General features: G+C 39.2%; 1 protein-coding gene across 1 annotated transcript in view; it reads left to right on the plus strand.

The window, feature by feature from the left end:
* Positions 1 to 25,975, plus strand: part of NKD1 (NKD inhibitor of WNT signaling pathway 1) — a 111,327-nt gene extending 85,352 nt beyond the window's left edge. The window contains exons 5-10 of the mRNA XM_063410509.1: positions 1,803 to 1,909; positions 4,394 to 4,489; positions 12,777 to 12,924; positions 13,957 to 14,041; positions 17,809 to 17,939; positions 18,664 to 25,975. Of these exons, the coding sequence (XP_063266579.1) occupies positions 1,803 to 1,909; positions 4,394 to 4,489; positions 12,777 to 12,924; positions 13,957 to 14,041; positions 17,809 to 17,939; positions 18,664 to 19,238 (1,142 nt within the window). The 3' untranslated portion in view covers positions 19,239 to 25,975. The remainder of the gene's footprint in view (positions 1 to 1,802; positions 1,910 to 4,393; positions 4,490 to 12,776; positions 12,925 to 13,956; positions 14,042 to 17,808; positions 17,940 to 18,663) is intronic.
* Positions 25,976 to 26,232: the final 257 nt, after the last annotated feature.

Here is a 26,232-nt window from a genome sequence, read left to right on the forward strand (position 1 = left end):
CTTAAAAGAATCAGGGAAGAAACTGCTGTGAAGCAGCTTTGTCTTCCTTTGTCTGACCTTTCTACTTAGTTTATGTTTGGTGTAAGGAACCCTAACATGACTTGGAATAGAAATCAAAGTATATCAACGTGTCAGTATGTGTGCAATAAACACCATCTCATTGGTATAATGCAAATTACATGTGCGTGTTGGGAAGCTGGTGTTAGTATAACATCAAAACCACCAGTGAGTATCAAAGACAGGAAATTCCCAAGGTCAGCATTTCTACTTTACTCCCTTTTCTTTATTGTTCATCCATCTTATACAGCATACCACAGTTTTGAAAACAAACAAAAGTAATACAATAATGTTAAGATTTAACAAATAAATGAGACTGTGATATGTATTGCAGTGTGATAGTGTGAAGTTGGGGCAGAAATCTGGAAATTCTGAGAGCATGAAGCTATGGTAATGGGAGTTGTAAGAGATTTTTTTGTGGGTTTTTTTTTTTTTTTTTTTTTTTTTTTTTTTTTTTTTTTTTTTTTTTTTGTGGTTGTTGTTGGTTGGTTTCTTGAAGGTAATTTTTCTCATTTAAACATGAAAGGAAGTCCTGGAAAATGGCTAATAGAATATCTTAACTCCTAGCATGTTAGTGACTTGCTTTCCTGGAAGAATGGTTGGGAGGCAGCTCAGCAGTGTGGAACACCAGGAGAGCCAGTAAACCCAGTCTGAAATGGGTCACCCTGAACTGGAGGGGAACATGTCACCTTTTTTGTAAGGAATCTGACTTCATTGAACTGGCACTTAATGAGATGCTACTGCCAAAGGCATCCCCGAGAAACAGCTCCTAACATAGCATTAGGATAAAGGCTTCGGGTAGATGCAAGTGCTGCAGTGCAAGAGAAGGAAATGCTGACTTTAGGATCTGTGTTTTTTGCAACTTTACTGGGTTTTGGGGAGTTGGAAGGATTGCTGCTATATGTAATGGTGTATGGGCACAACGTGGGCAGAGGAGTGTGGATGTGTAAAAAGTCATGTCTAAAAGTCTGAGAGTAGATTTCACGCTAATGAAGAAAGAATTAGTTTTCTTCAGATATAGTGTTTCATCATGTGCAAGGCTGAATGGCCCTGCAGAAGCCAAAGGAACAGCTTTTAAGTTCTAGGCATTTGTCTTTTAATCCACATGAGAAGCATATGTTTTTCTGTCATATATCTGATATATGTTATGACATGTTGTGAGAAATATTAATATTGATGCTCTTTATGAGTGCTGTTGATTTATGCAAGTGCCTGGTGTTTTAACTTGAAACTTGAGTGAAATATGCTATTTCATGCATTGAAAAAATGCAGCTTAACCTTTTTGGCGGGTAATGCTACCTTCTTGGAAGGTACTAGGCTTTGTGTGTGTTTGAAGAGTGAAACTGGAACAGAATGAGGGCTTTATTTCAGCTTCATTACTTCACTCACTGCTGGTGAATGTGATGGGTTTTTGCAATATGTCAGAAACTTTCAATATTTTGCAAATTATTCAACTTATTTGCAGTAACAGTTCTGCTATTTTATATTCTCATAATACTGTGTTTGAACTTCATGTGACTCTAGTGATGTTTGTAGGAGAGGCTGTGTACCAAAAGCTGTTGGTAGATTGTCTGCTGAAATTATCCCAGATGTGTAGTGAACACAAAAGCAAATCAAGTATAATGATCCTCTCAAACAAGTGTGCTGATATCAGTTTCACTCTAAATATAAAGACAGATTTGCAAATATGAGACTGCTTTGACATTTCCTTATAAGCATTTTTTTCTTAAATATGCTTTTCGCAGTGGCTTTGCCTCCAGAGAAGACAGATGGAGTTTGCAGTGGAGATGAAAAGAAAGCAGAAAAAGAAAGTGACACACGCACAAGTTCCAAGAAGCAACTGAAATTTGAAGTAAGTCCTTTGTATTTTAAAGTTTCACTGTACTGACATAATTATGGTAGAAAAATAACCTGTGGACCAAATATTGTCATCTGATGCATGTTTATTGCTCTCTGTGTTTGTAGTGGGTACAGGAGGCAGCAGAACTGGCACAAATCAGTGCCTTACTATCAGGGCTTCTTCTGGGGTGATTAGTGACACTTATATCCAGGTTTGGAGAGAATCAAGTGATGATTATTTCTCTGCGGGGTCTGAAATGCATAATAAGAAGAAGCTTTCAGTTTAACCCTTTCTCTATTAGGTCAGCTACCATATTATCAAATCTTTAGATTGACTTTCATGGACTATTGCATTTGGTTAAATCTGCCTAAAGTAAAAGATGCCTGTGAAAGCTTCTGCAATGATTGATCTCCTGTGCCCAGGTCTCCAAAGTGAAATAGCCCTGACCTGCTGCACGGGAAATCCATCTGATCACATGGCAGGAGGAGGAGGGTGATGAGTCCTATGGGCTGTTTCCTTGCAGACTTGCAAACATCATATAACTGTCAGACATTGTGTGTAGTTGGCAGATTTTGTTTCTGCAGGGAGTGTTTTCATAAATATGAGTATGGAAACATGCAGTCACCCAGCTCGTGGGTTGTCTGTCTTGGTCAGGAGGAAGATATTCTGGCACCAGCAAAAAACAGCACAAATATTCATCTCTCACCCCAGCAGATATTGCAAACATCTGCCTTTCAGTGCTGTCAGCCTCTCTAAGTAATGAGCTTTGTGTTTCTTCAACTGATGTTTAAAAGATCATGCAGCCACCTTGCAGCATGGCTGGAGTGTTCTTTTCCTTCTCAGTCTGAATTTTTTTTAAATTTATTGTTTTGAAGCAGATTAAGGGGAGGTAGGTTCCCATGTGTAGTTCAGACGTTGCTTGTGTGCCTTCTGGGGAGGTGATTTTTTCTTTTTTTCCCCACAGCTATAACTCTTTTTCTAGGCCCATTTTATATTCTGCCTCGAGTAGCAGACATTTGCAGACAGGAAAGGCATGATAAATTGCAATTAACAGTGCCTTGACATTTGAACGTTGGAGGACACCTGTCAGCATGGTTGGTGCCAGAGTAGCTGGAGCTGCGCTGCACCAGCAGAGTCTGCATTTGCTCCCAAGTAGTTCTTGGCATGCCATAAAGGTTAGCACTTGGTTCTAGGCACCGTGACTAATGCAGGGAAGGTTTCCATGGCTCTTAACTAAGCAGAGCACATCCTCACATAAAGATGTTATGTTAGGCAACGCGGGACAGGGAAGTATTAATATGTGGCAAGAAACCAAGTATCGATATTTTTTTTCCCTTGTTCTACAAATGAAAGTTTTCCAGCAGTATAAACTGGGAGCTGAGAGACTGGTAAATGCTTCAAAGGTATAAAAGAATCAAAAACGCAAGTGCTGCGACAAGAGGTCTAAATCTGAGTGAAAGTGATTTGGCTTTTAAGGGTGCCGGGAATGTTTATGTAATACGAACCTGTGTTTCCACAGTGGAGTGTGGGGCACTTGGCAGCTCTCAGCCGGGCTTGTTACAACTGAGAGGAGGCTGCCTTTGAACTCGGCAGGGGACGGGTGCCCATAGCTGCTCTAGGGAATTGGTTTTGAGTCAGAAGATCAACCAGGTATTTTGAGGTCTATCATGCTGAAGCTATTTGGGGCTGTTTATTTTACTTGCATACAGTGACTTTCATTTTAATTGCACTGTAACTTCTCTGTTTGCCTTTTTGTGGCTCTGGATAATTCTGATTGCACAGGCCTCGAGAGACAGCAAACCATTTGCACCCAGGTGACTGGAGTCAGTCAAAGTGCACCCTTTGTTCTTGGTTTTGGTTTGGGGATTTTTTTCCCCTTTAACAAATTGATCTTTCAGGATTTCCACAAATCACACCGTCACTAACAGAGGCATAGTTAAAACAAGGAGCAGGCACTACTCCCAGGTTGCTCTTGCCAGTTCCAAGGCAGGCTCTATTTCAGGAGCTTCAGTGGCGTGACATTGTACTGCACTGACTCTGACAACCTTTGCCCATCAAATATCTGTGTTGATGGCAGATCTCTCAGGTGGAGATTTGTATCCATACTGCATTAATCCTTACTCCCAGCCCTGTGTTTGCCACCTCCTTCTGTGAGTCTGCTTCTGTTGTCTTCCTCTTCCTGAGTTAAGCATCGTTTTCCTTCTCATGTTTTAGTGGGGAATCTATGTTTCAAGAGCTTCAGGGAACAGTCTTCTTGTACCTTTTCCTTGTACAATGTAGTAGAAAACAATCCCCTGAGGTGCAGCCCAGCAGTGTTATGTGATTATGATGGGACCTCTCAGTTGTGGTGGACAGAGACCTCTCAGGACATGTCCTGAGAGCTTCCTCCCACGAGGGAGGGAGGAAGGAAGGAAGAAAGCAGCCTCCCAAAGAGAGTCTTCTCTGCAAGCAGGCCTTTTGCTTTAGGTAATCAGCTGCTCTTTGCATGTTTCTTAGGAATTGCAATGTGATGTGTCTGTAGAGGAAGATAACAGGCAAGAGTGGACCTTCACACTGTATGACTTTGATAACAACGGAAGAGTCACACGTGAGGTAAGCAAAGCACAGCTGCCCCTTTATGTGCAGCTCTTGCTAACAAGAGAAGTGGTTTATAACAAGAACATTTTTCTGCTTTGAGGTAGAGGTGTCCTGCCAATTTAAACAGCAGTTTCATTTCCAGGGACCCTTCTCTCCTAGAAACAATCCCACCAGTAGTTTACAGTTTTCAGATCTACTGTACCATTTTTTTAAGCTGGTTGTTGTTTAATACCTGAGATTAGCCTTTAAAAAATAGTACTGGCATATGAGGAGGAAAAATATCTGAAACAACTGAAGAGCTAAACACATTGTCCAAATAAACCCCTGCAAATGTATATTGTTCTGGCTTCTCTCCTGCTTTTCAGAGTTAAGCTAACCAAATACGAGGTTGCTTGCTGACATTCTTTCCAACAGTACTAACTATACTCTCCTATTGTTTTTGTGAATATTGGGCTGATCTCTGCCTTTTCCCTCCAAGTTTAAATAACACTGATGATGTTCTCTGGAGGACCATAAAGAATGGCTGTCAAAGCGTACCTGTGTGAATTTTTTATTATCAGGGTATCTTCACGCCAAATAAGAGGAAGTATAGATTAGGATATATTCCTTTTTGAGAACTCATTCTGCCCAAATTGAATAATACTTCTTCTGGAAGAATGTCTTTTATTTGGGATTTGTGCTGCGTGCTGTTATTGATTTTTTTGATGTGTGTTTATTTGCTCTGTGCCTTTAGATAATCAACTAAAAATCAAAGGCTTTTTCTCTCTTAGATCTAATGCTGGTGCGTGTGACAATTGCTAAAAACTCTTTGAAAGCAATAGGGCAAACACTGAAAGTGTAGTGGCCTTAGACACTAACTGAGGGCAGAATTTTTTCCTGTAAGTCTGAAGCAAATTTCTTTTGACATGACCAAATATGGTGGTTGTTCAGGGTTTTTAACATGTTTTTGGACATCATTGAAAGGCTCTTTTTATTGTCTCTGCTCTGATAGTGCTTTGAATAGTCAAGTGAAATCTGTGCCCCTCATGCACAAGAACAAGCAGGTGAAAAGTGGCGGGCTAGGTCCAGAGTTTCAAATAGGAAGATGAGATAGAGAGGGCAAGAAGGAGGGTGAGGTGAGGAAGCAGTATTGTATTTGTTAATGTTTGTGGAACAGAGACTAGAAAGATGAAATCACTTGCTTGAAGTCTCACCAGAGCCTTGTGGCAGATTGAACCCAGGTCTTTCTAGGCCCAAGGCTAAGTCTTCATTACAAGATTATTGTGACTCTCAAAAATAGAGGAAAAACACACAAACCCAAACCCACACACATGGGTGTCTTTTACATTCATGCATGGAATTCCCATATATGTCAGTGGGGGTTCCATGTGCTGAACATAATGAGAATATGCTTTCAAGTATGTATACAGTAATTACTTGTGATTATGTGGTACACCAAAGAGCTTAATTTGACTGTACTTTGAGAATATGTTACAGCCAAATTCTACCTCTCCCCGCTACAAGAGCAGAGTACAGCTTAACTGAAACCAAATCTGTGCAGAGATTGAATATTATACTGCTCTGAGGTCTGGAGGTTGCTACATTCAGGCTTGAATCTGTGCCAAAAAAAATTCTTTCAACCAGGGGACCAAATAGTTTGATAATTTTCAGCTCTTTACATGTGACCAAAGATAGAAACAAGTAGTATGCACCATTCCAAACCTTCCCCTTTATGTCACACACTTCTTTTGCAAACTATTCCAGGGCCTTTTGTATAAGACATCTTCCTGGTTATCTTCTGTTGAATCCAGGTGCAATTCATGAGGGTTTTTTTGATCAAGAATGACCAACAATAGCAGCTCATAGATAATCCTGGCCACAAAAGAGGAATTTTAGTCTCTTAATATGACATAGAAGTTCTTGTTCTCTTGGCCCCTGGGAGATGGGTAGAGTGTGCCTGATACTGTCCTTTGCTAAGCAACCCTGCTCCTGTTCCAGCAAATGACTTAGCAAGGGGGAATATTAAACATTTGAATAGTTTCAATTAAAATGAATAAGAGACATGTTTTCAGTTAAAAGTATGTGAAATATATTGCTGAAGAAGGGACAAAATGGGCAGTCTGAGGAAGAGGCAGATCTGTACCAGTGCCCTTTAAATGAGCTGATGAAAATGCATTCAGAACCAGTCAGCTTTTCTTAACAAAGGTCCAGTGTTCTGGTGAGAAAAGCTTAATATGGACCTTTTCTCCTTCTTGGAAAATTTCCCTTTAATGTCTCCTAGATTTATATCTAGATTAAACAGAGAGATGAATTTTTTCAGTTAGTTTTTCACCCTTAGACATGGAGGTGCTTTACAAAAAGAAGTCAGTAGCATTATTCTTGCTTTTCACCACATTGTAAAAGTGATACAGTGGAAAAGAAGTGGCTTGCCCACCCACATCCCTTTCATTTGATTCAGAATCATCGTGTTTAAAACATTTTACTTCATGTCCAGAGTTTCCAAAGGAACCCACAGCATTAAATTAAGTTTGTAAGACACACAGAGATGGGGAGCAATTTTACTGATGGACTGAATGGGGTTTTTTCATTCAAATGTTTAAAATTTGTAAATAAGGTGTGTGTTCAGTTGATACAACTTCCTTTGGGTTCTACAGAATGACAGATCACTGCTAGAGCATTCAAATTCCATTTTACTGAAATTTGTTCTAGATCTAACAATGTCTTCAGAACTTAATGCTGCTTTGATTTCCTCCAGAGTCTGTATGACTTATTCTGTAGTCCTTATAATTAGAAATTCACATCTAGGCATGCTTCCTGAAGAGATACGCCCATGAAAGCATAATTACTGGGATGGCAAATTGTAAATTAACATTACTGTATGTTATTAAACTTCTGCTTTTTCTGTCATAAAGATGACCGGTTCTCAGTCCTTTTTGGTTTTGTGAGAGATAACTTTTCTTGCTCTAATATGTATATTACAAAACTTGGCTAATAGCACTTCCCTTCATTCCATAAGGCATAAGAGGACAATTCATTATGTGCAGCAGGCCTTTTTTAGAGTTGACAGCTGCGCTGTAATTATCTTCACACGGATATTTGTAATCGGACTTGAAACTTGGATAATTGAACTAATGTGTTTTGATCCATGAGGTTTTATATTGAGCTCTCTGAATGTAATTATACTTCATAAACACTAGCTTTTTTGCCTTTTTTTTTTTTAATCAGTTCTTGTAAAATTGAGTTTCTTTGGTGAGCGGCTGCACAGGAATAAGCACACAAGAAAGTTGCTTGTCAGGACAAAAAAGAAAAAAAAAAGAAATTTCTTCTAGAACAGCTTTTGAGCTGATAACAAGTGAAGTTCCTTTTGCATTCCAAATAAGAATGATTCAAAAATGTATGTGATCAAACAGAGCTGATGTTGCAATAAAAACATCCTGCTGTATGTAGAAATCAGACTACAAACAAAGTACAAATGAGACATTTGTATTTATCTTTTTCCAAGGGAAAGGTAATGAACTGGTATTGATGTTTTTCTTCATGCATTTTTAATGCTAAAAATGTTCTTTGTATCTTACATTAAATACCCAATTTTTCCTCTTATGTTTCCTTTGTGACTTGCTCTTTCCCTTTTTAGATTTTTTTACTCCTGTGCTCTGACGAATAAAAAGGTTTGAGGTTAAATCTGCATTCAGAGCTCAGCACCAAGTCATTGACTTGGGGAAGGATATTGGCTTTTTGGGGCAACCATTTATCAGCCTGACCCTTATCCTGAAATCTGTTGGTTTTCACTGTGTTTGTACTAACTCAGGATATACAAAGAACAATGAAACCAATGGATAGAAGAGCAGTGCCCATCTGTATCTGTGGCCATCATTCCAGTCATTAGAAATGGGGGCTTCATGTCAGATAGAAATATTAAGAGGAAATATAAATTTCTCTCTTGGTTTTAAGGGGAGTCAAAGAATTCTGTCTCAGGCAAGCTACAAAGACTCAAACTGAATCTTTCAATTTTATTAAAGTCTTTGGTTTTGGAGGTGCTCTATGGTTTGTTTTTTTCTGAGGGAAAGTTGGTAGCTTAGGGCTTTTGGGGGGTTGTTTGTTGGTTGGCTTTTTTTGGGTACAAATCTCTCATTCTGTTAAATTGATTTCAATGGAAAAACCTATTAGTGTCTTCTACAAAAATCTCTAATTTTCTAACTAGTCTTATGATGCTAATCTATGCTAATATGGGAAAAATAAGGTCATCCCTGTACCACTAATATTCCTTTGAAATAGAAAATAATACCTGGAATAGGGACTTTCTCAGTCTCACATATATTCTGTAAGGAATGAGGAATGCTTCAGTGCTCTTGTTCTTTTTTCAGACCCACTGGTTTCTGTGGATGTTATAAATTACTGTTAATCTCCTACTGGAGATCCACAAAGTATTCTGCAGATAGATGTGTAAGTGCAGCATACATGTGTGGGCTTAACTGTTTGCCTTTTAATATTCTGAATGGAAATATTTCAGACAATCTATTAAATTTTCTCTTCTTAATATACTTTGTTGCATTGGCTGCTTGATAAAGAAGGATAGGTTTTCACCCTGGAAAAACCAACCTTGGTGTTCAATAAGCAAAGGACAAATAAATCTGGGTATGGCATGTGCTGGCTCTTTGGATACTGCTCAATGAACATTTGTTTTCCTCTCTGTGGAAAAATATCATGGTTTCAGTTTTTGTATTTGATTAACCTAGAGATCCCAGCAGAAATTCTGCATACCAGAAGCACCTCAGAATTTAGAGTTCATGCAGCATAATTCCCCAGTAAATATTATCCATTTACTATAATGGAGAGAAATATTTTTGTTCATTCTTGTTTCTCTTTACCCATTTAATATAGTAGTTTAAAAGTCCACTTTTTGTGGGGGAAGAGTGAAGCAGTCTAAAGAAAAACAGTTGCAAAATCCCATGATTTGTAAAACTCATAATTCATTGTGCATAAGAGTTCAATTCTTTGGTAGGTGGGCTCTGAGTTGGGCTGGTTTATGTATCAGACAGGATGAACATTTAACTAAGTTTTATTCTTGAGCTTTGATACTAAATTTGTTGAGGATGGTGAAACGGTGTGTAGAAGGTAAAGCTGTCTCAATGGATTTAGGCAGTTTTTTAACAAATTTAAATAATGTTCAGTGGGACAGCTTTCAAGGGAAACAAGTCTGCTGGCACCTGGAAGCTGAAAATACTTTGGGGGATAAATATACATGTAACTATAAAATAGAGTATGTAGCATATATCTTAATGGTCTATTGCTACCAATTTGACAAGAAAGCATTACCACATTAGCTACCAAAACAGGGCTGTGAGACAGGAATCTTAGTTACAGTTCAAATTTTATTGACAAAGACCATTCCCAGTAGATCAGTGCCCCAGAAATTCACATGTTATAATTGTGGAGCAATAACTGTGAAGCAACAGGAGGCTGAAGCTGCCTTATGGTAGCTTAGAGACAGAACGACCCAAGCAGCCTTGTTTGACCAAATCAGAACTGTCAATTTGTTGAAATTCCCAACCCCAAATGAGGACCACAAGTAAATGAATCCTGCAATGAAACCAGGACTGTTGTCAGTATTTAAAGGATCAGCATAAGCACTCAGTGGTTGCTCATGGCTGTCCCTAACCTCGATCTTGGGACACTTCCAGTGTGACAACCACGTCCCTGCAGTGCCAGAATGCAGAGCACGTCAGAGCTCCGAGGAGGAAGCTGCATGTTAAACACATGACAAAATGCAAAGGCAGCAGTGTGTAAGTTCACAAAGGTGCTGAGTCCTCTGTGCAGTCATTTCACAGACTGAACATTAATTTGGGTTAATTCGGGCCTGTTTGGCCGAGACATGTAACTTGTCCTGATGTGATGTCTGTGTGCACATACTTGTGACTTGCCAAGTATGTGTCACACAAATGCCACTTTTGGCCCTCCCTGACAGCCCTTGGGAGTACTTTTTAAATTGCTGAGTCAAGCAGCTTGTTGAGAAAGACCCTCACAGAGCACAAGGGGCAGATTGTCAGCCAGTTAGCAAGTTAGACCTCAACCCTGAAAAAAAATCATGTAAAAGGACAGTGGGGGATTTTTTTGTCTTTGGTTATGGAAGTTAAATAGACTAGATGTACAAACATCTGGCTTTACAAATATCTGGCATAGCTGAGAAAAGGAAGAAGGGCAGATTACTGTCAATGAAAGAGTTGATAATAACCTCCTGATAGCAGCCTTGTGTGGAAAAATGACATGTTGGCTAACCAACACTTGTCCAGGAATGTGTGGGAAAAGCCCCATTCACCCACATGCTGAGTGTATGGAGCCCAGTTAAGAGTAAATACTGTGCTTAAGTATTCTGCTGAAGGAGAAGGTTTATCAAAGTGTAGGATTATAGCACAATGCTCTTAGAACATGACTTATGAAGGGTATAAAAAAACCAGATATGGCTTGTTTGTCTGTTTATGTGCTTGCCTGGGTTTTTCTTCTTAGATGAAATAAAAATTCAGCCCTTCAAGCTGGCTCTGGGATTTGGCTCTGTCTGGCCATATTCAGAGGTGTGGCTAGGTTTCAAATTAGGGTGGAAGTGTGAGAAGGGAGATGTGTTAAAGAGCTGTGAGGTGTCCACCAGATTGACACAGAGCATTCTGTCCCACACTGAAGCTTTAGTGATTGTCAAGAGCATGGAAAACAGCTAAAAACATGTAGTAACATGTAAAGAGCACGTAGTAACAGGCCATATAGATTCTTGCAGCAATGAGAGAAAAAATAACAGTGGAAATATAAATGAGACACTGCAATTTCAGCTCTCTTTTTATGAATATATTGTCTTGAACTTACAAGTCTGGAGAAATTCCCCTGAGTGCAGAGTTAGAGAAGTCACATGTTAAGACAAAGTCAGGACCCCCTAGGATTTAATTGTTCATTCTTCCTATTTAGCTGGAAAATCATCAACAGTGATATCATTGGTCCTGGCCATAAGGTCACTATTTCCCTAAATTCTGTGTGAGTAGAAATTAGGATTTCTGTGTCATCTTTAAAGCTGGTTCCATAATGAGGACTGTGTGGTATGTTGATTACTAAAGTGCTGGGGCACTCCATTAAACTTGGAGCTGCCTGGGTTACAGGTGTGACTCCTGAGCAGAGGAAAAGTTGTAGAGGTTTTGAATTTCTATAGACCTGACTCCTAATCCTCAGAACCAGTTATACTTAACAAAAGAGGGTTTAGATATTTTCTTTGTGCTTGCAGGCATCTGGAAAGAGCTTAGGTAGTAGGATAGATCAGGGAAAAGGAAAACCAGCATGAAGAAATTCTCAGATGTGCATTCTGTGGGCTCTTTATAGCCTGCCATGATCAGAATGCTTTATCAGAATGTTTTTGCCTTAGGTTGGTGCCCAAGACCAGTTTGGTTAAAATCTCTTTGAGGAAAAGCAGTGAGCCAAGAGATCCCCTTTTCATCCTGGCAATTCCAGGTAGTAGCCTGTTTGAGCCTGGCTGAATTAAATCAACCTGAGAGACCTTTGAGCATCACCAGCTACTAAACAGAGTTTGTCCTGTTTGAAACCATTGGCTTGTTAAAATTGGCTGGTGTTCTTTCCAATATAGCCAGACATGCAAGCCTCTGTTCACATCCCATTGCCTTCAAAGAGCTCTTTGAAGAAGGTTCTGTAATAGGCCTAACTGGATAATATTTGCAGTTCAAAATGTGTGTTTAAAACTGGTTGAATTTTGCAAAATAACCTAGACCCCAGAACACAGATGGTAGGGTGACATTCAGATAGACATAATTTATTTCCAAACCTGAAGTTTACAGTTCTGCCCCTTTTCTTACTGATTTTCCTCTAGAAAATCAACCATTTAACTATGCCAAGGGACAAAAAAAAAAAAAAAAAAGACAACAAACCAACCAAAACCAAACAAATAGGAAGACTGTAATGTTCAAGTTTTTCTTCAATTGAAGTATTTGTTTTGGCCATGTGAACTCAATTTTTAGTGGAGTATTAATGATTATCCCTGGGTTCTGTGTAAATCAAGGAAAAGGCAGAACACCATTTTGCTGATTCAGAGCTTGGGAAACCTGCATATCTTGTGCTGTTGTTATTGCTTTGATCTGCTTTGCCACAGTTCATAAACCCATTTGGTGAACATTATAATGCTCCATGCAAGTTGAAGTCTTCTAAGTTCAGTGACTTCTGAGGACACTTCAGCACGTAACAGTGTCAAATCCAAAACAACTGTAAGCATCAAAGCTGTAGGTTTTCATGCCATTTTCACAATGCTGTGTTTTTTTGTGTTTCAATCCATCTCCAGGACATTACCAGCTTGCTTCATACCATCTATGAGGTAGTGGATGCATCAGTAAACCATTCTCCTAGTTCCAGCAAAACTCTGCGAGTGAAGCTGACTGTGGCACCTGATGGCAGCCAGAAGAAAAAGAGTATCTTGTTAAATCATGCTGGTAAGGATGTGCCATCTGCCACTGGAAAAAATACAGAAAATTCCAGAGTCCCTTGGAAATCCATCTCTGTATTTTGTTAATACAAATACATGTATACTTAAAGGCAAATAATTATGTGGGTATTTCAAACCCCATGAACCTGCTTTATGATCTTGACTGTGAAATTACCTGCCCTCCTTTCAGTGTCTCATTAGCAAATGAGGCTTCCCCCTTCTGATGGATTTCTTCTTCTGGAAGAAAACCATTAACCCATAAGTACTGTAATAGTCTTTGTGCACTCAGGGGCAGATCTAAGGCCTTCTTGACTTGCACCACTTTATTATTATTAATATTATATTGCAATGCTTGGTTTGTGTGGAAGCAGACATAGGGGTGTAAAATATTTCTTGCCAGTGCATAGCTACCAGTGCTGCTGGGTAAAAAGAAACAGTTAAGCATAAGTAAACTTAAAGAATCTGTGCATAAAAATTGCACATTTTCTGTGCTGACAGAGTCTGCCATTATAAAAATGTTTGTACTGTGATGGCTCTTCCACCTTATCTTCACTGTAATAATAATGACATCAGCATAATTACTTCAGTGGGTAGAGCAATACTAAATTGAAATACTTTAAAGTATTTTAAATAGTACTTCAGTAGAAAATGTAGGCATCAGATCTAAAAGGAGAGCCTGGTCACCTCAATTTTAATAAAACAATCACTCCCTCGAGAGCAGACACAGGCCAGTTCTCACTGCTGGGGGGTTTGGTGGTGCATTAGCACAGCACTGAGCTGCCAGCACTGAGCCTGTCCGTGAGTGTGGCTCCACCTGGGCTGCCACACGGAGTGCAGGGTAAACCCAGCCCTGACTGATGCCCTGCAGCCGAGGTTACATCTGAATAAAACCTGTCTGTGGGCAAAAGCAAGGCTGAGAAGGTGACATGAAATGATACATCACACCCTGCTCTACTGACATGGACAGATGTGAATGGAGTGTTAGTTGTGCTGAGCAGCAAGGACAGCATGGTGACAATAATGTTCTTTCCCTTGGCAGATTTGCAGAGTGCCAGGCACAGAGCTGAAAACAAAGCTAATGAGGAAGCAAGAAGCTCAGAGAAGAAGCAGAGGGCTTCCCTCAGGTAAGGGGAGTGAACCCTGGCTCCTGACAGGCACTGGGTAAACCTGAGGAAACCTCAATCATTGATTTCTTGCTTGCTTGTTTTACTTTTAAAAATTATCTTAAAATACAAGAATTACAGGAGTTTTATTGTGGACTTAAGAGCAGATTCCATAGCTGAATAATTATGTTGAAACAAAACAAACAAAAACTAATAAATCCTGAAATTTTCTTCTTCTGTTATCTCTTTGGAGGATCTGAATTGTCTTTTTAGATGCCATCTGCACATAAGTGAGGTTAATAGAACAGCTTTTTGGCTAAAAGTGTCCTAAAACCTTTTCCTCTCCTTTCTGGCCATCTCCTGCCCTTCTCTGTCCTCCTTCCAGCCCATCTTTTTCACTCATCAACTCCAATAGTGCCAAGCTTTGTATGGGCTAACTTGGTTACCAGCTCATAACCCAACCAGAGTGGTAACAGGTCATCTTGGTGTATGTTTGATATATTTTAGGATTTTATGTTTCATAACAGAAACTGCTCATAAGGCTGAGGGAAGTCTTTGCTGAAGTGTTGCAGTAATGACATTGACTCATTAGTTATGTTTATTTCTTCAGCTGCAAATTTAAGAAAAAAAAACACCCAAATTTTTGGCTTTCCTTAGGTTTAGGGATACTTGTCTGGATACATAACAAATTTATCAGAAAAAGGAGCATTCAGTCTTATTAAAACTGACAAGAGAACAGTACCTCCCTTTTCTGGATGGAGAAAAAATGCTAGTGAACTATCCCAGTCAGCAAATCCCAGTACAATCAAATTTCAGATTAAAAGAAGAATGAAATTACTATTAATCTTGTGTCAGCAATTCTGCACAAAATCTTCTGTGAACTGAAGAATACTCTGTGGTTTTACTTGCTGGCCCGGTTGTGGGGTGCAGATTCCCTCTGCCCATTAGTAAAGTTTTTCCCTGTTTGAATTCGAAAGACTGGTTTTGTTTGATAATCCAATTTTTTTGCAGAAATACCCTTTTAATTTGAAGCCCCCCTCTTCTCCACCTTAAAGTCCTGGCTCTGCAGATGTAGAGTTTTTATGAACAGCAGGCACTTCCAATTAAATCCACAGTCATGGAAGCATCAAAGGTTGGGACTAAATGTTTGTCCTTGTCATTCCTTTGGTGAGAGGCTTCATTGACAGAACAAATCTGTGTCTTGAGCTGAGTAGATCAGCATCAGACAATGGCCAGCATCTGCCAGGTTTTGTTGCTTCCCACTACATGCAGACAGGATGAAGTGTGCTGTTCACACTGTGTGTGTTTCAGGAGTGTTTGTGCACCCTGGCCAAGCTGACAGCCCTCAGGAAAGCTGCAGAGGCTCTGATCAGAATCTCACAATATTAATGCAGTTTCTTCTCTTTTGAAATCAGCAATGAGAACTTGTGAGAAGTGCACACGTTTCACATGTTCAGTCACTTAGGAATTCTAGGCAAGATATGATTAATATTCAAGATTAAATGGATAGAAATGTTTTTATCCTGAAGGTTGGGAGGTAGATGGGTTGGATTTCTCATTTGCTGGAAGCTAGAGGCAGGAGTTTTCCCCTGTAGGGCTAATATGAGTATCAAGATAAGTAGCTAGATTCATGGCTAGATAGCCTGGTTCTCCCTGGCTGACTTAAACTCTGTGTTCTCAGTGAGTGAGGCTTCCAGGGGATGTCCCTGCATTTTCTGCCCTGTGCTCTGTCACTGCTCTATTCCCCTTTCTTGCTGTATTGTTGTGTCCTTCGTGCCATCAGGAGGACACATCAGCATGGGAATTTTAGAAAGGACTTTCATACACTGCACAAACCCTTCAGCAGCTGCTGGTTTTTATTAAATCCAAAACCAAACCAAGCCCAAACCCAGTACCAGCACTGTGTTTGTGCACAGTCCTCGATGCTGGTGCCTGCCCAAGCCTTCCCCTGTGTTTGCAGGACAGCACTGCTGGCCTGGGTGCCAGACACTTCAGTTCTCAGGAGTACTTGGAGCTCCCTTTGACAGTGGAGCACATCTTTCATCAGTGTGTAATTGCTTCATTCTATATTTGCATGAATATTGTTGAACGTCATCTTGCATGTAAGAAAGTTATTAGAACCTAGGGCTGTGGCAGCACTTTTTTCTTCTCTGTCTTGATGAGAGATTGAATTTATTAGAGTAACAAAATAACAGGTTGCTTGTTAACTTCATTTCCAACAGACAGGGCTGTATACAGAGTTTCTTAATTGTGTTGGAACAAACTCAATGATGTTTTTTCTGGGTTAACTGTGCATTGTCTTCAGCACACTTATGCAAGTCCCAATGGTTTCTGTAGGTGATTCATGCCTGGCAGCTTCAGTTAGGCAAGCTCTAGCCCCAGAGATCTTTAACGCTGACATGTTAAAGTGTAACAACCTGTAGAGAGGTACTGAGCTGGTTAGGCATCCAAAAAGTAGAGAGTATCTGGCCATTCCCCTTTTCCCTTTTTTTTTTTTTTTTTTTTTTTTTTTTTTTTTTTTTTTTGGAGTACCCCATGTCACTTCTGGAGTTCAAAGCTGACTCAGAATCTTCAAACCTTGCCTGCTTTCCAGGTAGACTCTCCTCCATTCAGGAGACTCTACCTCTATCAAAGTAGAGCAAAAATGGTCTTCCAGGTAGGTTAAGTCTTGTGACTTTATCAAAGAAACTTCAGGCCTGTATCTGACAGAGACACGAGGGCCTCAGTTCTGTAATGTCCCTGAACAGTACAAGCTAGACCAGGAAAGCCACTTGTGCCAAAGCTCAGGGGGATCAGCAGCCTCTGGAAACTTGGAAATGTGTTAATAGACTACAAGCAGACTACTGGGCACCATACAGTACAGAGCCCATATTTAGCAGCTGCTGTAGGATACAAGGCCAAATTCTGGTGTTAGGTTGACATCAGTGCACTTGCACAAAGAAATAGCAGAGCCAATCTCGTGGTCTTGGAGACTGAGCAGTCTGAATGGCAAGCAGCAACTTAATCAAGAGTTTTCTGCTTATCCTGTTTGTTATATTGAAAATATTGTTCATATTTGCAGACTTGCCATTTAAATTGCTGAATTAGATTGTTTGGCATTATGGGCTACAATACTGTAAACGTCTGCCTGATTTTTTTTCTGCCTCATAAATGAATGGTATTTCAGATATTCATTCTCAGGAAATAGTTCTGCTATAAATAAAATTGCAAAGCTGAGCAGGAAAAGGAGTTGAGATTCTAAAGCCAGGGTCTGATCTGACCTTATTAATTGTGTTTTGGAAAGCAGCAGTTACCTCTGAGTGTCCTACCAACACCTTCTCTTCCCAGGCTCTCTCTAGTTACTACACCTGTGCTGCTGCCTGTCTTTCTGAAGCAGGAGCACATGAACATTTATCTGGATTACCCCAACACTTCTCACAGTGGTGGGAACAGTCATGAATCAAACAGCAGATTTTCTTTGGCATGTCCAAATTGGAGAATCAGTTGAACAATTTGGCCCTAAGACAGAAAGTAATAAATGCCAGGAGTGGTTTTATTTGCTTTTGCACGTGTGATGCAATTTGAAAGCCTCCTTTGCTTTGCAACACCATTGATTTATATGAGGGTAAGGAACAGTCAGTTTAGGCCTATCGTCATTGCAAATCTGGTCATCCAGAATTTCAAGTGCTTGTTGTTTCTTTGTAAGCAGCTCCTGTCACTTCAAAGGGTCCATGAGTTGTTGGTTTGCAGATGGTGATAAGAACTTTAAAGAAGTTCTGCTGAATTGTAATTTTGCTTCCTGCTGACAGATACCACCAGAGTGAGAACAATCCAGAGCAAAGTGGGTGCTATCGTCACTGCGTTGATGAGAACATTGAAAGGAGAAACCACTATTTGGATCTTGCAGGAATAGAAAACTACACATCAAAGTTTGGGCCAGGTAATTTATGTTGTAACCTCATAATCTTTTCTTTCTTCAGTTGCATGTTCTGTATCAGGGACAGTGAATTGGGAAGCTGTGTGATTTGCCTGTAGTGACTCAGGAATAGGACTGTGAATACTGCAAGATAATTACTGGTGAAGGTGGTATCACAACAGAGTGGCTAATGTGCTGCAAGGCTGCTTTGATGTACTTGTTTGTGTAGCTAAACTTGGAGCTGAGCCTAGGAGAACAATCTTTACATCTAAATTATTAAATTTAGTCTACGGGTGAGGCAAGGATTGACTCTTGGATGTTGGAGTCTGTTCCCAAGATGAGACCACCACATATTTTATGCTCCCTATTGACCCAAAAATAAGAGAATGTGTGTTCATACCTGGAATTTTGGCTCTAGTCCCCAAATCAAAGAGATTTGGATTTCTTTCATTTCCTTGCCCTCTGCCAGGGTTTTACTATTCCCCTCACAGTTCATTTGATGACCAGGGGTTGGTAACATAAGGATTTTTATACACATACACACACACATATGTTCTGTAGATAGGTATTCATATTTGTGTATTATTTACTGGCCAGAATTATTAAATGTAATTAAACTAGACAGCTATAATTGCATTCACTTCCTTAGGAAAAATTTGTTCTGCCGATAATGCTATCCCTGCCAACTGCATGCTACTAATTAAAACTTTGAAATACTAGATGACTAACTCAGCTTGTTATTTCCTAGGATCTCCTCCAGCAGCTCAAAAACATGACCCACCAGGCAGAATTGTGAATCAAACTAGATCCCGTTCTCATGAGCCCGAGACCTTCCACGCTCACCATAGGAAATCTCAAGTGGTGGATCCAAGCCACATCAATCTGGCGGAAAGTTCGTATGCCAAGATTGCAGAAATCCAGCAGAGGCTCCGGAACCAGGACTCAAACAAGCACTTTGTGAAGTCTCCCAAAGCCCAGGGCAAAAATGTCGCCCCTGTGCACTCTGGAAGGGCAGTTAGAAATAAACCTTTCCAAGGGGTGCCCTTGCCCATGGCTTCCCCAAGTGCACGGGTGGGCCAGAACCTCCCGTACCTTCCCTTGCAATCCCAACAGATCCACAAGAAGCATAAGCAGAGGGCAAAGGAGAATCACCAAATGTGCAAAACCTTCCAGTCTCCGGGGACAGTTGTGGAAAAGGAACATGTGAGAGACCTGCCCACAGTGATTTTGTATGAAGGCCAAGTGGGACAAATGATACAAAGACATGAGCACCACCACCATCACGAGCACCACCACCACTACCACCACTTCTACCAGACATAGAAGAGATCCCACCAACATCCTCCAAGAATCATCCCAAATGAAGGAAATGCCTTCTTGTGACACCAGAACTAAGGCATTGCTATGATTAATATGATCATAACTCCATTAATATTCAACTAGCATATATTTTAGAGTTTATATGGAACTCGTGAAACTCACCCTATTTATATGTTGTGGAACCGCATAGCTTACTCAAACACCTTGTGGATTATTTTTTGGGTTTTTTTTAAGTGGCTTGTAAAACAGCAAACAGCCATAGCTTTTTGAGCTGTGATTTAATACAGGTCGTCAAGGCACTTCTGTACAAGTACTACTTCCACTGTACTCGGAAAGATACTTCAAACACTCCTGCAGACATCTAGCTTTCCACTCTGCTGTACGTCGGCTGATCGCACACAAGCCTTTCATCAGGGGAGCAATGTTGGAAGGGTTGGACTCCAGAGATACTCAGATAATGGAAAATACAAACAGCTGCTACCTCTAGTATTATTCAGATTTTATTTTCTTTTTATTGATTGTAATGTGCTACAGGGGGGAATTTTAATATACTGTGTTCATGTAGCCTGTTTGTGTTCGCATCCTTTCAAATCATCTTAATTGCAAGGAAATATTAGCTAAACTTGTCAACAGGGCTACATTTGTGTGACTTACACTTTATTTTCTTGGAGATTCTTCATTGACACAAGTACAGTCTGTTATATACTGGGTAATATTTAAATATACTTCTTTTTTTTTTGGTTTTTCTCTTACTTATTCTCCACTCTGTTTGGGGTACCATTTGGAAAGAGGAGGATGTGAAATGGGGTTTTCCAAAGCATCACTAGACTTTAGTGCTTGGGCCATAAGTATCATTCATGGGGGTTTGAGAAGGAGAGGGGTTGATTGGGGGGGTTTGTTTTGTTTAAATCCACAGTTCTTTGTTTTGAGAAAGAATTGAGGAAAATATACTTTCTCACTTTAAATGTTGGCAAATATATATAAAATATAAATATAAATATATATATATAAATATGCACACTCTCAGGTACATTTTGTTGTGTTTTAGAAATCTGTGGTTTGAATATTGACATTATATTTGTTTTTTCCACAACAGTGACTTTTTAGAAACATATGTCATGGCATTTTCTTGGTGCCTCCAATTTGAATTTCCCAAGCACCTATCAATTTGCGCTTCTCCCATTTTAGACACATGTATAAAAAATATCATTCACAATCTTTCTGGATTCTTCTACTTTTTCCATATCAAAGGGCTTCCATTCCATGAAGGAGAATCAGACTACACTCACAAGACCTTAATGGCTGCTGAGAAATTTGCAGGTCAAAAGAAAATTGGAAAAGTGAAAAGAAAAAAAAAGAAAAGGAAAAAAGGAAAGGAGAAAAGGGTCAGTACATTGAGTTTTGCTTTCTGTGGAGCCCAGATTTAAAATAGATTCAGTTGGGTTTTGTACAGATCACCATTTTGCAGGTAGAGAGTGACTGGAAAACACCTACATTTCTTTTGGAACATTAGAGAACTCCTACATAAAGACATAATTGTTCTATAAATGTATTTGCTTTTGGTTTTAATTATTTTTAATGTTGTGGTATTTTGTCAATAGTATATATTGTAAAATGTAACTATCCAACATTGTTATAAGCCCTTTATGATTAGGGTATTTTTTTGTTTTCTGACTAGAGTTTTGATCAGTCCAAAATGGGGTGTTACCTTACTGCTGACCAGTTTTAAAGGGATGTTTTCCTTTCTAAGAACACAGAGACATCACCTTGTAAAGAACAGTGGGAAGCCTTGCCTTCTTGTGGAATTGGAATATAATCACTGCTTCATGGTAATTAGGTCCGTCTCTTGTCTCCCTGGATCAGCAGATGTTTAGACTTATTGTCCCCTTTAAAAAATCTGGTTTATTTTATTTTACTTTTTTTAGCTGTCAACAGCGTGTTCTGTAAAATCTAACAAAATGTTTTTAAAATGTGTTTGATCTGTGTGACAACTATACTGTTCTGTTTATTTTAAAATTCCTAAAGTCCAAAAATATTTATATGCAGAATTTTCTGTGTTGAAAGTATGAAAAGGCCACGAATTTGGTTAGTTACCACTGAGTTGTTCTAGTCTAAGCCTTTTTTGCTGCTTGTGTATCATTCTTTTTCAATGTATATATAATTATGGACTGCAAAAAAACAAAAAAAAGGCATTTATATGTCTAGTAGAAGGAATAAGCTTATTTATATTATAGTGTTAAAAAGTCTGATGTATTCAAGTGACTTACATTATACCGCATGCAAACACACAGTGTACATTCCATCTAAGAAGGGATGCCATGCTATTTGTTTTGAAGAAATAATTAAAGCTGTTCTCTTTTCAGTAGAGCATATGCCAGGAAGACTGAGAGGTGGAAATTGTTCTTAGTCAATTTTTTTTAATGCAGATTGTTGCTGAAAACCAGAAAACATTCTGGAAAACTCAAGTGCATCCAGAATTGTGGGGTTTTCTAAGAAAAAGCAGCAAAGGGGTAAAACTGCTCCTTCACCCCAAGATATTTTGCTGGAAAAGAAAACACCACGACTACCAAAATCCCATCTGATGAGAAGTGTGCAGTACTGGCTGTGCCAAGTGAACTCTGCCTGGAACACCACTGACCATTTGTTACTGCATTGGTTTGTTTTGGTTTATTATATTTGGACATTCAAAAGACAAATTCTGCCTTGCTCAGAGTTTGTGAAACACAAATACATTTTAATAACATGGCATCCCTTTATGAAAACTTTACACCAGCCATTATGAATATACAGTATCTAAATACTGTGTTGCAGTTGTGTTATGTGCATTATAAGTGTGAATAACATGTAGCACAGTTTCTTTTCACAGAACCTTAAATTTCCGTATCTTTTGAATATGTTTGCTTTTCAGTATTTTGTATAGTAAATATAGATGGTTTTGACTAAATGCTTTATTTATTTAACAGCAAAAACTGTGCCAAGAGAACCCCCTGTTAATTAAAGTTTTACTAGTTCAGAAAGTATATTTCTTTCTTCTTGTTGTGGATTTCAGGGGCCTATTGCAATTGCTGTCAGTGTTTGCAGATCCCACTGATGAAAGAGCTTGAATTAACATTTTTGGGAACAGGATCAGGAAATTACGTATGGACTGGGTATGCTTTGGTCTAATATTTAAAATATCAAGTTTCAAAGTTTAATTTCTTGTCCCCTGCTGTGGTCCCCTGGACCTGTGTCGAGTTACTGATATTTCATCTTGCTGTTAATTCTGAAAACTTTTTCTTAAAAAAAAAAATAAAAATATTGTTTTAAGTTGTTCAAAACCATAGCTGAATCAAAATTTGAAAGAGTTTAGTTTCTGGTTAAACAAAATATTTATTTCCAAAGAAAAAATATCAGTTGAGTATATTGTTAGTATGGAAAAGTAAAATGGAATGGCATTAAGTAATTTCAGATGAAAACTCCAGACTTTTCACTTCCTTCTTCTGTTTTTACACAAGGCAGTTCAGCAAAATGAAGTCAATCCTGAAGTTTGCACTATTTGCTAAAGAAATTCAATGGAAAAATTTTGCCCATCTCTACCAGCTGCAGTTCTGGGGAGGACAGTGTTTTGAAAAGGATTGCTCAGCTCGTCTCACAGCTTCATAACCACAATACAAATTAACCTAAGCTGAGGCTGTGGAGTAAAATCTCTGTCCCAGTGAAGTCTCTGGCAGGACTGCCAGGTTCCCACTGGCTACAGGGTGCCAGTAATTTCATTCCAGGAAGGTGGGTTTGAAGTCTACAGAATGTGCAGCCAGTAACTTCAGTATTTATTGTCTCTGCATCTTACTGCTGATGGGTTTGATAAGAGTAAATGGAAGTTTTGCTGTAAGATATCAAGCTGGTAAATTAATTAAGATTAGCAGCAAATATTCTTTACACTGATATCATTGGAGGACCTCAAGGCACTTCCAAATGCCTTTGAAACAGCCACTTGTCATTTAGTCATTGTTAGAAATGGAGACCCCGTTCTGCCCTTGGAGGATGAGGTACAGACTCTCATGGAATTTTGGCAGAGCAGTCCCAAATATGTGACCAAATGTATGATCTCTATCATGGTCTTTCTGCTGTAGTCATGGTGAGCACAGAGCAGCACTGTTCAGCTGGAGAAGGACTCTGAGGTGTGTGTGTGTTGTGTGTGTGCGTTGCGTGTGTGAGTGTGAGTGTTGTGTGTGTGTGTTGTGTGTGTGTTGTGTGAGTGTGAGTGTTGTGTGTGTGTGTGAGTGTTGTGTGTGTGTGTGAGTGTTGTGTGTGTGTTGTGTGTTTGTGTGTGTGTGAGTGTTGTGTGTGTGTGTGTGTGTTGTGTGTTTGTGTGTGTGTGTTGTGTGTTTGTGTGTGTGTGTGTGTGTGAATGTTGTGTGTGAGTGTTGTGTTTGTGTGAGTGTTGTGTGTGTGTTGTGTGTGTGTTGTGTGTTTGTGTGTGTGTGTGTGTGTGTGAATGTTGTGTGTGTGTTTGTGTGTGTGTGTGTGTGTGTGTGTGTGTGTGAGTGTTGTGTGTGTGTGTGTGTGTTGTGTGTGTGTTTGTGTCCTCTGGCAGAAGCTGGTGAGTGGAGCAGAATGGATTCTGACAGAGGAGATTTTCTCTAAAGGGATGAGCACTGGGTGTGCTCCATGGTCCCCACGTTGCCACATACACACAGCTCTGATGAATGCATACTGTTCTCCATATGTCATCGTGTACCTCAATTACTGAATGACAGATTTCATTTGTATTCCAATTAACAGGAAAGTTGGGCCCCTTTGGGCCTAGATTATACTTGAGGAAAATTCATCATGCTTGGAAATTTGCAAAAACATTCACCATAATTTTTGCCTGGAGTACAGGCAAGAATGTTCATGTTTGGAAACACGTCAGCTAATCAAGTCTCACCTTTAATTACCTTGATGCAATTCATCACGATCTGAAAATACATTTTCAAACATGACTTATTCATGGCTTTGCTGGGAACCAAGTCTTATTCAGCATCCTATTAATTGTCAGATTTCTTTGGTTTAGGTTTTATTTTTTTTTAATATACCAGCAGAGACATGTTTGAAAATCCATGAACTAAAAATTGAACTTAATATGTTTTCTAAATGGCTTCTGAAAGAAGATTTCTTTCCTAATGCACTTAACAGGAAAACCAGCCTCTATTTATGACATGATAGTGTATTTTGTTTGCATATTAGAACAGATGTTGAGTTGATTTGATTTGGAAGGGTCTGTTTTGGTTTTTATTCTGTTATTCTGTGCACATTTAAAATGTGCTTTAAATGGTCTGAAAGGAATAAATAGAGAAAAAAAGTTTGAAATTACTCAATATACATTGAAATACCTCTTATTTGAAACTTGCATTATAATAATTAAATAATGAGGTTTTTCAATGATGCTTTAATTTAATTTTATATTTCTATATATGTCTAGATAATTCATTCCTAAATGAGCAAAAATGATAGGAGTCACACAGATGAAGTCTTCTAATTTCTTTGTTTTAAACTAGCAGGATTTAAGTACTATTCAGGCAGATTACTGTGAGGGTTAGAGCTGTGAAGAAAGACTGGCAAGGGAAAGATGGAACGATATGAGAAGTGTAGGGATAGCACAGAACAGTCCAACAGAGGGGTTGGGGGAGGAACACCAGAGACAGGAAAATGCTGTATGGAAAAGTTTTTATTCATATTCCTTTCATGGATCTCTTATGGTACAGTTTTTGCTCATAAAACAGCAACAGAAGTTTGTAAAATTCTTTTCACTGGGAAAACTTGAAAAACTTTCTCCAAGAGGTGAATCTCCAGCGTGCAGGGGGAGGCACAAGGCAGGAAAGCTGCAGATGTGGGGCTGTGGCAGGATAAGGAGGGATCTCTGTTTTCCTGAGTCCCAGCCCAAACTGAGGGAAATGTTTTAGAAGCAGAGGTGTTTCTACAGATGTTTTGAATATTCCTTAGAACACATTTTGAGTAGTGATATCAGTACTTTTTCTCTTTGACTACAAACACACAGAAGTTGGTCAAATGTTACCCAAAGTTTCAGTATCTGCCCTGATTGTTCTAAACACTAAGCACTAACTATGCCTGTGAAATCTACTGGCACAGAGGATAATCTTTATACCACCTGGGCCTGATGGTTTTCTTATCAGGCTGTTCTGGGGTCTCAGAGTTGAAAGTTCCAGAAGTTTTTTTAGGAATGTTGAAGATATCCTGTTAAGGGGCTTCATAAATTTGGTAATGGGCAAACATTAACAATAGCAGGCATACTGGCAATGATGTGCATTGGGATTTCTGGGTTTTAGGACATGTCCATGAGGTGGGGTGTGTGTCTTTGAGTGCCTAGTCCATAGAGACAGAGCTGCCTCTAATTATTACCAGCTAAGGGATGTATGTATTCCTTTGGAGTTGTATTTTGTGGATGAAGATATGGGGTTCAGATCCTCCTGGTGCTGAGTGCTTATTCTTGCATTTAATCCTTCCTATTCCATTCTATTCACAAAGTATAGCATGCTGAGGCTTTGTGAATTTTCTAATAAAACACCTAACAAACTGGGCCAAATTTGTTTTCAGCTTCATAAATGGAAGCAGAAGAGCCCCATGCATGTCTTGAAATTTGGACCTTGCAAGTGCAGTTTGCTATGAGTCATCATTTTTTTCTTGTACTAATTTCACATATTTGATAAGCTCTTTTTATGGTTTACAAGTTTAAAAAGACAAATAAAACTTTGTAGATTAAACCATTGGTTTGGAGGTTGTATTTTGTCTGCTCTCTGATGATCTGTGAATAGCCTTTTTTCTCAGGGCTTCAGCTTAAACCTACAGAGTGACTTTGGAGTGGGTGTTTATAGTTCTTTGCTTGCTTGTTCACAGGATAAGGCTGTTGATAGATGAATAAAGTGCCTCTTGAGGTTGTTAACAACCATGACTGGTAATGCTAGTTCCACTAAGATAAACACTGAAATGCTATGGCAATTAGCATTAAGGTCTCACTTGG

Source organism: Prinia subflava, chromosome 13 (genome assembly GCF_021018805.1).
Source record: "Prinia subflava isolate CZ2003 ecotype Zambia chromosome 13, Cam_Psub_1.2, whole genome shotgun sequence".
In the NCBI taxonomy this organism is placed as follows: Eukaryota; Metazoa; Chordata; class Aves; order Passeriformes; family Cisticolidae; genus Prinia; species Prinia subflava.